The sequence below is a fragment of the Argentina silus genome (assembly GCF_951799395.1).
Source record: "Argentina silus genome assembly, chromosome: X".
Classification (NCBI taxonomy): Eukaryota; Metazoa; Chordata; class Actinopteri; order Argentiniformes; family Argentinidae; genus Argentina; species Argentina silus.
In genome coordinates this window covers 48,271,407-48,283,572 of record NC_139653.1, presented here as the reverse complement: position 1 = coordinate 48,283,572, position 12,166 = coordinate 48,271,407, and the positions used below count along the sequence as shown (strand labels likewise).

At 46.6% G+C, this 12,166-nt stretch overlaps 1 protein-coding gene across 1 annotated transcript in view; it reads right to left on the bottom strand.

Annotated features, from left to right (window-relative positions):
* cacna1ea (calcium channel, voltage-dependent, R type, alpha 1E subunit a) overlaps positions 1–12,166 on the bottom strand; it is a gene marked incomplete at both ends in the record, with an annotated part of 132,868 nt that overhangs the window by 3,340 nt on the left and 117,362 nt on the right. The window contains 11 exons of the mRNA XM_083694773.1: positions 487–587; positions 1,483–1,590; positions 2,401–2,506; positions 4,013–4,109; positions 6,058–6,185; positions 6,989–7,166; positions 8,060–8,151; positions 8,285–8,350; positions 8,660–8,779; positions 8,996–9,076; positions 10,444–10,554. Coding sequence (XP_083550899.1) covers positions 487–587; positions 1,483–1,590; positions 2,401–2,506; positions 4,013–4,109; positions 6,058–6,185; positions 6,989–7,166; positions 8,060–8,151; positions 8,285–8,350; positions 8,660–8,779; positions 8,996–9,076; positions 10,444–10,554 — 1,188 coding nt within the window. The remainder of the gene's footprint in view (positions 1–486; positions 588–1,482; positions 1,591–2,400; positions 2,507–4,012; positions 4,110–6,057; positions 6,186–6,988; positions 7,167–8,059; positions 8,152–8,284; positions 8,351–8,659; positions 8,780–8,995; positions 9,077–10,443; positions 10,555–12,166) is intronic.

Genomic DNA, 12,166 nt, shown 5'->3' with positions numbered 1-12,166 from the left:
ACACAGACACTCTACAGAGCTAGTAGTGAGGTTGATGTTAATGCCTATTTTCAACCAGTAATGTCTATATACAGTGTCTAGATCAGTGGAGGCTGGTGGAGGTAGACATCAGAGGACTTCCTCCGATTTCTACCTCCACCAGCCTCCCCTGGTCTCTCTACAGTGTTGAGATGCATCAGTGCACCATAGCCCACCACCATCACCATCACTACCCCTCTACCCCCTGCTCTCTCCACCCTACTTACCCCTCTACCCCCTGCTCTCTCCCCCCTACCCCTGCTCTCCCCCCCCTACTCACCCCTCTGCCCCCTGCTCTCTCCCCCTACTCACCCCTCTACCCCTGCTCTCTCCCCCCTACTCCCTGCTCTCTCCCCCCTACTCACCCCTCTACCCCCTGCTCTCTCCCCTCGACCCCCTGCTCTCTCCCCCCTACTCACCCTTCTCCCCCCTACTCACCCCTCTCCCACCCATAGTCCAGTGCTGTACCTGTTCCTCCAGCTGTTGACGCAGTTTCTTGGCTTTGCTTTGCTTGTAGTAGTCCATGATCATCATAGCTGCATAGATCTTCCCAATGGTCATGTGACTGGCTGGGGGGGGGGTGACAAGGACACATGTCACTTATGACATCACTCTTACAGTACATAACAGACACATATGACAGATCACATATGAGAGACATGATCTTCAGGACCCGGTTTGAGTCACTACCTATCTTCTGCCATAGACTGAATACCCATCTCTTCAGGGGACATCTTGACTGTCCCTCCTAAGACCTCCTCACCCCCACTACCCCTCTGTACAGTTTCTCTACTGTAAATAATAATAATTAAAAAAAAAAGTAAAAAAAAAAAGTAATCCTCCCTTCCTCTAGCATTATGACTGCCAACGGCCCCTGGTCCTAGCATAGATTTGTTTCTTATGATGACTGATGTATAGATGATTCATCTACTTTAGACAAATGCACTTGTTGTAAGTCGCTTTGGAAAAAGGCATCTGCTAAATGTCAAAACTGTCAAAAATGTAAGAAATTACTCTTTTGCCAATTCTCTCTGTAGAGACATGGAGGCCGGTGAAAAATCCAAGAACGGGAATGAGGAATGAGCCCAACCTCTGACCTCTGGATTACAATGAGGCCGACCTCTGACCTCTGGATTATAATGAGCCTGACCTCTGACCTCTGGATTACAATGAGCCCGACCTTTGATCATTGGATTACAAAGAGCCCAACTTCTGACCTCTGGATTACAATGAGCCCAACCTCTGGATTACAATGAGCCCGACCTCTGATTTCTATCTTCACCAGCATCTTTATTGTTCTCAAGTGGTTCAGTAATCATTACCTTTATGTTTGGGTTTGAGTGGCTCATCTGTTATAAGATGGGTCAGTACATTTATGTATGAGTTTGCGTGGGTATATCAAGGTGGTTCAGTACTTCTATGTTTGGGTTTGAGTGGGTTACCTGTGATAAGGTGGTTCAGTACCTTTATGAATGGGCACCAGCACGTCCAGCGTCTTCTGAGAGAGGTGAGGCCAGATGATGCTGATCTCCTTCTGCAGGTCAGAGTCCATCTGCCCCCGGTCCTCCCCTCCTGAGACACACACCACAGGAGGTGAGACATGCAGCAACATGACCACCAGGGATTCACACTCTGAACAAAGGTAACCCTTTATCCACCATTTCACTCCCTTGAAAATACACATTGTTATCATGCTATCATCTAGTGTATATTGTCAAATACCACAGTACATATGTGCTGTGTTAGTCAGAACACTTGTGGCTATTACCAGACATCAGGGCTTCAGTGACTTCAGAGCAAAAAACCTTCCCCCTCACTTTACTCTGTCTTAAAATAGAACAAGATACAAGATACTTTATTGCCACGCAACCATGTGCTGCAGAGATGTGTGTGTGTTGATAGCATGTTAGCGTGTCAGCCTATTAGCCTGTTTGACCTCGTGCTGTGGGGCTGTAAGTGTGTTGATAGCATGTTAGCGTGTTAGCCTATTAGCCTGTTTGACTTTGTGCTATGGGGCTGTAAGTGTACTGATAGCATGTTAGCGTGTCAGCCTATTAGCCTGTTTGACCTCGTGCTATGGGGCTGTAAGTGTACTGATAGCATGTTAGCTTGTTAGCCTATTAGCCTGTTTGCCCTCATGCTGTGGGGCTGTAAGTGTGCTGATAGCATGTTAGCGTGTTAGCCTATTAGCCCTCATGCTGTGGGGCTGTAAGTGTACTGATAGCATGTTAGCCTATTAGCCTGTTTGCCCTCATGCTGTGGGGCTGTAAGTGTGCTGACAGCATGTTTGCATGTTAGCCTATTAGCCTGTTTGCCCTCATGCTGTGGGGCTGTAAGTGTGCTGATAGCATGTTAGCGTGTTAGCCTATTAGCCTGCCTGACCTCGTGCTATCTTGACCTCCAGGGCGGTGCGTATGAGGGCCATGAGGGTGGAGGTGAAGTGGACAGACATCTCCTCATCCACGGGCATGTTCATCAACACCAGCCTCTAAGGACCGGCGGAGGAGAGAGGGCAGAGTTAGTCAGACACCAACCATGACAACCATGACACAACCATGACACAACCAGGACACGACCATGACCATGATCATACTGTAACATGATCATAATGTGTCTGAATCAATAACTGTGAATCTACTCAATAAGCGTATGTACTGTATCAACAACAGCCAATAGACTACAACTAAACACAGCATGCATGTAGAGGGTGTGTGTGTGTGTGGGGGGGGGGGGGGGGGTTGACCTGTGACTCCAGCCTACATGCACACAAAGGGTATGAGAGGGCACTGCCACTGGAGAGACAGACAGAGGGTAAGGGGATGGGAATAGGGGATAGGGTATAGGGGGTAGGGGGGATAGGGATAGGGGGGTGGGGGGATGGGGGATAGGGCATGGGGGATAGGGCATGGGGGATAGGGGGATAGGGGATAGGGGGATGGGGGATAGGGGATAGGGGGTGGGGGGTAGGGGGATAGGGGATAGGGCATGGGGGATAGGGGGATAGGGGATTGGGGGATAGGGGGATAGGGGGTAGGGGGTGGGGGGTAGGGGATAGGGCATGGGGGATAGGGGGATAGGGGATAGGGGGATGGGGGATAGGGGATAGGGGATAGGGCATGGGGGATAGGGGGATAGGGGGTGGGGGATAGGGGGATAGGGGGTAGGGGGTGGGGGGTAGGGGATAGGGCATGGGGGATAGGGGGATAGGGGATAGGGGGATGGGGGATAGGGGATAGGGGATAGGGCATGGGGGATAGGGGGATAGGGGGTGGGGGATAGGGGGATAGGGGGTAGGGGGTGGGGGGTAGGGGATAGGGCATGGGGGATAGGGGGATAGGGGATAGGGGGATGGGGGATAGGGGATAGGGGGTGGGGGGTAGGGGATAGGGCATGGGGGATAGGGGGATAGGGGATAGGGGGATGGGGGATAGGGGATAGGGGGTGGGGGGTAGGGGATACAGTACATGCAGACAGGTAGATGATCATCAGGTCATCGACAGTGGTAGAGGAATGACGGATGCTGGATGACGATAGGACAGTTCACACAGGGGGGATCAACCAATCACGTCAGCTGTTTTGCTCCTATCTAAAAACTGTCTCTCTGAGGTATTCTGACTAACTTGGAAACAAAGATATCCCACAAACAGTGTCTGATTAATGAACACATAAAACAATCAATCAATTACTCTGTTCTCTGAGTCTGCAAAGATGCAAAGCCATACAGAACAGCAAACACCAACGAAGCACAATGCTTATTCTTTTAATTAGTTATCCCCAATCTGCCAATTGAACAAAAAAACACCACACAAAAGCTGCAGGATTCATGATGATTCAACATGATTTAACAAGCGATACACCAAGTTGTCATAGACAGAAGCCATTTTAACACTTAAAACCTTTGCAGGTTTAAAAAAGTTGTAGTTTTATCTGACTTCATTGATCTAATACAGTGTATATCTGTCTGTCCGTCTGTCTGTCTGTCTGTGTTGTCTACCTTATAAGCCACTTTGGACGGACATTTCTTGCCGAGGCCAAGAGGGGGCGACATGTGGGTCAACATCTCATACATGTCATTGTAATGAATACGCCCGCTGGGGTAGAGGAAGAGGAGGAGGGAGTGATGAAGAGGAGGAGGAGGAGGAGGAGGTGCATTCCAGAGGAATGGAGGAAGAAAAGAACAGGGGGAGCAGGACAAAAACAAACAGAAGAGGGGAGAGGTATAAGAGAACAGGTTAATCATGACATCATTACACAGAGGGAAGGACAGAGCACTATCAGAGAGGAACAGGACCAGAAAGAACTGTTTCTATGCAGTGTTGGCATAGAAACTGGGAAGGGGGGGGGGACAGGAAGGAGGGGCACCTGTGGGTCTGGTGGTGGGTGGGGGTGTTGGGGGGCAGCAAGGAGGTGGTGGGGGGTTGTAGTTGGGGTGTGTGTGTGGGAGGGGGGGGGGGGCACAGGAAGAGAAGTGTGTGGGTAGCCAGGGGGGTGGGGGGGACCAAACCTTGCAGGCCACCCTGTAGGGGCAGTTCCTCCCAAAGCCCAGGGGGGGGGAGATAGTCCGCACTACTTTGTACATCTCCTTATAATGCATCCTTCCACTGGAGAGAACAGATGTTAGTTAGGCACACTGGAGAGAACTTCCTTTATTTAGACACACTGGAGAGAACTTCCTTTAGTTAGACACACTGGAGAGAACAGATATTAGTTAGGTACACTGGAGAGAACATACTTTAGTTAGACACACTGGAGAGAACATACTTTAGTTAGACACACTGGAGAGAACATACTTTAGTTAGACACACTGGAGAGAACATACTTTAGTGAGACACACTGGAGAGAACATACTTTAGTTAGACACACTGGAGAGAACATACTTTAGTTAGACACACTACCTATCTACCGATCTTCCACCGTAGATTGAAAACCCATCTCTTCAGGCTACATCTTAACTGTCCCTCCTAAAGACCTCTTCATCCCCACTACCCCCCTGTACAATATATTTACTGTAAAAAAAAAAAAAGGAAAAAAAAGTAGTTCTTACTTCTTCTAGCAATGTGACTGCCAATGACCCCTGGTCCTAGCATAGATTTCTTTTTCTTTTGATGACTAATGGATAGATGATTCACTTAGACAAATGTATTTGTTCTAAGTCGCTTTGGATAAAGGCGTCTGCTAAAGGTCAAAAATGTAAATGTAACACACTGGAGAAAACATACATTAGTTAGACACACTGGAGAGAACATACTTTAGTTAGACACACTGGAGAGACCATACTTTAGTTAGACACACTGGAGAGAACAGATGTTAGTTAGACACACTGGAGAGAACATACTTTAGTTAGACACACTAGACTCTTCACTGGACATTCTTCATCATGTGATTTCATTCATTGATGGCTACAGACTTATCATGGCCATTTAGCACTATTTTAAGACTAAAATCTACATACTGGACCTTTAAACATAGAAATACAACACACAGAGAGATTCAATATTATTGCGGAGGGCTAGAGAGGATGCACCGTCTACTGTACAGAAATAGAATAGAATAGAACCTGGAAAGCACAGTGTTAGGTCTGGGCAACAAGCCAAATACAGCATGCAAACATATTCCTATTGTGCCATGTTTTTAAGTAAACATTGTAAGTTATGACTTACAGGGCGTGGCCATATGTTTACTGAGTGAGAACATTAGAATAACTGTGACAGTCAATAATTCATACACATATAATATAACAGATGTTCTGCTTTGCTATGGTTTGTGGGCTGTATTTCTGCTGTAGCTATGTTGGTGTGTGTGGGTGTGTGTGTGTGTGTGTGTGTGTGTGTGGGTGTGTGTGTGTATGTGTGTGTGTGTCAGTGTGTTTGTGCATGCGTGTCTCTGTGTGTGTGTGTGTGTGTGTGTGTGACATAGCTTCCTGTATGCTGTATATGTGTGTGTGTGTGTGTGTGTTTGTGTATGCGTGTCTCTGTGTGTTGCTGAGTGTGTGTGTGTGTGTGTGTGTGTGTGTGTGTGTAACAGAGGGCTGTAACTCACCAGGCAGCCTTGTCGTATTCCCCCCAGATCCTGACGAACTCATCCAGGTGGTGGGGGCCCAGGATGGAGGAATCTCTGGTCAGGTACTCAAAGTTATCCATGATCACGGCGACAAACAGGTTCAGCATCTAGAGAGGGAGCAGAGAGGGGCTAGTCAGTGTGTGTGTGTGTGTGTGTGTGTGTGTGTGAGTGAGTGTATGTGGATGTGTGTAATGTGTGTGTGTGTGTGGGGGGTGGCGGGGGGGGGGGGGGAGACAGCTAGGACTAGGAATAAATGAATGTATCAGGGATTTGAAATCCATTAATTCTGGAGATCAACTGAGATTGAAAAAATACATTTTGTTTGGTATTTATTTTCGTGTGATCATGCATTTCCAGTTCATTTCCAGTTGGGAATTTAAACTCCACAACTGACTGAAATGAAATGAACCCCAACCCGTAGTATGCTTCAAATCAAATCAAATCAAATCAAGTCAAATCAAAGTTTATTGATCATATGCATCATTGATCATATGGGTACAGCTGTATATGGTACAATTACACATGCTTATTATGGGCTCCCTCTCAACAGTGCAGCGAAATCAGGGGAGGCTGGTGGAGGTAGAAATCGGAGGACGGCCTCATTGGAATGCATGGAACGGAATAAGGAATGGTATCAAACACGTGTGCTCCGATTCCAACCTCCAACCTCCAACCTGCCTCCCCTGAGTGAAATAGAAGGATAGCAATACACAAAAAAAAAAAAATATATATATATATATACAATCAATATTTATTGATGAACAGTCAAACAACTGTAGCTTGTGTAATGGAGTATGGTAATGGTAATATATATACACACATACTGTATATATATCTATCTATATATATATATATACTGTAAATATATATTTATCTATATTTATATACTGTTGCCGTTTGGCCGTCTCACCAGGAAGGAGCTGAAGAAGATGAAGGAGACAAAGTAGAAGTAGGCGAAGTCCGTTCCACAGCCTCCCTCGTGGTCCAGAGCCTGAGCTGCTGCTCTGGGGAGGAAGGGGTCCCGCTCACATGGCCGTCCCTCCAAGCATGACAGCATGATCTCCTGCCATGACTCCCCCGTGGCACTCCTACACACACACACACACACACACACACACACGTACACACACACACACACACACACACACGCGCGTACACACACACACGCGCGCGTACACACACACACACACACACACACACACACGCGTACACACACACACACACACACACACACACACACACACACACACACACATCAATCATCACACTATCATAGACATACTCTAAGACATCGATCACATCACATCATGTCTGGTCACATCACATCTAGCATCTATATGATGTCACATCACATCTAGCATCTATATGATGTCACATCACATCACATCTAGCATCTATATGTTGTCACATCACATCACATCTAGCATCTATATGATGTCACATCACATCAAATCTAGCATCTATATGATGTCACATCACATCTAGCATCTATATGATGTCACATCACATCTAGCATCTATATGATGTCACATCACATCACATCTAGCATCTATATGATGTCACATCACATCACATTTAGCATATATATGATGTCACATCACATCACATCTAGCATCTATATGATGTCACATCACATCACATCTAGCATCTATATGATGTCACATCACATCACATTTAGCATCTATATGATGTCACATCACATCACATCTAGCATCTATATGATGTCACATCACATCTAGCATCTATATGTTGTCACATTCAGAACCTCACCCACTGTACAAGCCAGTGGAGGCTGGTGGAGGCAGAAATCGAAGGACCTGCCCATTGTAATGCATGGGATGGAATGAGGAATGGTATTGATATAATGGTAATCCCTCATTCCTTTTCATTCATTACTTTGACCCTGTCCTCTGATTTCTACCTCTACCAGCCTCCCCTGACCCCTGACCCCTGACCTGCAGGAGGCTCTGCGGCACCGTACCTGAACAGCAACATCAAAGCACCAAAGAACGACTTGAAGTTGTTGTGCTGGTTGATTTGAGTCTCCTCGTTCAGCTTGATGTTCCCAAACACCTGGTTCACACAGACACAACAATGACTTATGGGAAAATGAGTCTTTTACGAGTCATGTAAAAGAGGACGCTGTATGGTGGGTTATTGTGATCATGTGACCCTGAGGACGCTGGGTAGCTCAGGCCTACTGTACCTGCATCCCGATGATGGCGTATATGAAGAAGAGCATCGCGATGAGGAGACACACGTAGGGCAGGGCCTGGAACACACACACTCATAGCATCAACACCAGGGCAGTGTGTGTGTGTGTGTGTTTGTGTGTATGTGTGTGTTTGTTTGTGTGTGTGTGTGTGCGCGCTGGTGTGTGTGTGTGTGTGTGTGTGTGTGTGTGTGTGCGTGTGCGCTGGTGTGTGTGCGTTTGTGTGTGTCAGTGTGTGTGTGTGTGTGTGTGCGTGCACGCTGGTGTGTGTATGTGTGTGTGTTTGTGTGTTTGTGTGCGTCGGTGTCAGTGTGTGTGTGCGTGTGCACGCTGGTGTGTGTGTGTGTGTGTGTGTGTGTGTATCAGCACCTTAAAGGACTGTACGAAGGTCCAGAGCAGGATGCGGATGGTGTAGCCCTGCCTCAGCAGCTTGATTAGACGAGCCGCCCGGAACAACTTCAGGAAACTCATGTTGAAGGTCTGAAGACGCTGCAGGCGGAGAGGGGAACACGGGCTATCATTCACACCGTGCATGACACAATGAGCCCGTCCTCCGATTTCTACCTCCACCAGCCTCCCCTGCTCCTTATCGTTCTAACCATCTTCGCATCACGTGCCGGACTGCAAACTATTGTTTACGGTAATACTCGACAGTTGCGGTCAGCGAGTCACGCGTTGACACAGAGTCATGTGATGTTCCCGTACCTGTAAGTCCACCACGATCTCCGTGATGCTGCCCAACACTGTGATGAAGTCGAATATGTTCCAAGTGTCTCGAAAGTAGTTCTGTAGAATAGGGAATGAATCCACATAGAACTTCAGTCAGTGGATAGTATTGCTAATGTTAATTGGTAATACTTAGTACTCCTAATGCTTATTGGTAATACCTAGTACTGCTGATGCTAATTGCTAATACTTCATACTCCTAATGCTTATTGGTAATACTTAGTCCTGCTGATGCTAATTGCTAATACTTCATACTGCTAATGCTTAAGGCCTCTACATGCTTCTGCGTCACTTGTGCGACCAGTACGCGGTTCGCGCTGCGCAACACTGTCGCAAGCACTCAGCCTGTGTGCAGTGGTGTAGTTACACTTCTGTACACACTTCTGGTGGCTTTCATATTACCGATTACATAATTAATTACTGGTTGAGAACAGCTGTACTGTAGGCTAGTTAACAAACAAAGCTAACTAGCTAGCTAGTAAACAAAGGCTGCCTGTATTTACCTCAGGATAGTTTGTCTCGGTCTCCCGGTGCTTTATGAATACTTCCAGCCAGAAGAGCATAACGAAGAAGGTGGGCTTTGTTTGATTCCCAGCCGCAGCTCCACTTTTCTTTGTTTTCTCCAGCTTTCTTTTCATTCGCAAAAACTTGTCCCGAATCTTCTTCCACTACTGAACTACTTCAGCTCCGCCTCTATTCACTAACCAACCAATCAGTGGTGTGCAACATCTACGCGACCGGTCGCTCGTTGAGAAATCGAGAGAGGTGCGGGACACCCTGTGCAACCTCCTCTGCAACAGTTACGTGACCTTCGCAAACCTTCCTGGTTGTGTTGTTGTCGATGAAGCATAAATCGGCCTTAATTGTGAATACCTAGTACTGCTAATGCTAATTGCTAATACGTAGTACTCCTAATGCTTATTGGTAATACTTAGTAAACAAAGGCTGCCTGTAACAAAGGCTGCCTGTATTTACCTCAGGATAGTTTGTCTTGGTCTGAGCATAACGAAGAAAGCGGCTTTGTTTGATTCCCAGCTGCAGCTCTACTTTTCTCTGTTTTCTCCAGCTTTCTTTTAATTCGCACAAACCCGAATCTTCTTCCACTACTGAACTACTTTAGCTCCGCCTCCATTCACTAACCAACCAATCAATGGTGTACAACATTTACGCGGCCGGTCGCTCATCGAGAAATTGAGAGAGGTGCGCTGTGCGTTGTTGTCGATGAAGCATGAATCGGCCTTTATTGCGAATACCTAGCACTGCTAATGCTTATTGGTAATACTTAGTACTGCTAATGCTAATTGCTAATACTTCATACTGCTAATGCTCATTGTGAATACCTCCTACTGCTAATGCTAACTGCTAATACTTAGTACTGCCAATGGTCATAACTATGTATTATCAGTAGGTTTGAACCCTCTGCTCACCAGAAAACCGAAGGCCATGATCTTGAGGACACACTCGATGGAGAAGAGAACGGTGAAGGCTGTGTTCAGGTGTTTCAGCATGGCATCGTAGGCTGGCGGGGCGGAGTAATACTGCAACACACACAGGAAGGAGAGGGGACAACCAATCACACACCAAACCAATCAACACCAGACCAATCACACACCAGACCAATCACACACCAGACCAATCAACACCAGACCAATCAACACCAGACCAATCACACACCAGACCAATCACACACCAGACCAATCACACACCAGACCAATCAACACCAGACCAATCACACACTAGACCAATCAACACCAGACCAATCACACACCAGACCAATCAACACCAGACCAATCAACACCAACAGAACTACCTCACATACGCAGCGGACACACAGAGTGACAGGCTGGGATGGGATTGTTCTTGTGTCCCCAGCTGGAACCGATACCACTTTTTCATTGCCGATACCGATTCAGTATACAGTAACAGTAAACACCATGCTCAAGCTGGGAAACATTAATGTATTGATTAAAGACACCATTTACTGGTGTCTGTCTCAAACGTGAAGTCATTCCAGACCATAGACATGGTTGTTGTTGTTGTCGCCGTAGTCGAGTCTCATCTCAGCTGTGCAGCCGTCAGATGACGACGCACGTGTGGCAAGTTTTTACGACAGTTTGCGTCACGGCATCAAATCTGTAAATAGCATTCCCTACCGATTACCGATCCAGCATTTTAGGTCAATATCGGCCCGATACCGATGCTCAGATACTCTACCATACTCTACCATACCAGCTCTACTCTACTCTACTCTACTCTACTCTACTCTACTCTACTCTACTCTACTCTACCATACCAGCTCTACTCTACTCTACTCTACTTTACCATACCAGCTCTACTCTACTCTACTCTACCATACCAGCTCTACTCTACTCTACTCTACTCTACTCTACTCTACTCTACTCTACCATACCAGCTCTACTCTACTATACTCTACTCTACTCTACCATACCAGCTCTACTCTACCCTACTCTACTCTTCTCTATTCTCCTCTCCTCTACTCTCCTCTACCATACCAGCCCTACTCTACTCTACTCTATTCTACTCTCCTCTACCATACCAGCTCTACTCTATTCTACTCTACTCTACTCTACCAGCTCTACTCTACTCTACTCTACTCTACTCTACTCTACTCTACTCTACTCTACCATACCAGCTCTACTCTACTATACTCTACTCTATTCTACTCTACCAGCTCTACTCTACTCTACTCTACTCTACTCTACCATACCAGCTCTACTCTACTCTACTCTACTCTATTCTACTCTACCAGCTCTACTCTACTCTACTCTACTCTACTCTACTCTACTCTACTCTTCTCTACTCTCCTCTCCTCTACTCTCCTCTACCATACCAACTCTACTCTACTCTACTCTACTCTACTCTACTCTACTCTCCTCTCCTCTACTCTACTCTACTCTACTCTACTCTACTCTACTCTCCTCTCCTCTCCTCTACTCTACTCTACTCTACTCTACTCTACTCTACTCTCCTCTCCTCTACTCTACTCTACTCTACTCTACTCTACTCTACTCTACTCTACTCTCCTCTCCTCTACCATACCAGCTCTATTCTGAGGTTCATGTTCACAGTTTGATGGAAGATTCCTTCTGGACATAAATAGCGAAGGCTATAAAAGGAATCGTTCCTGGG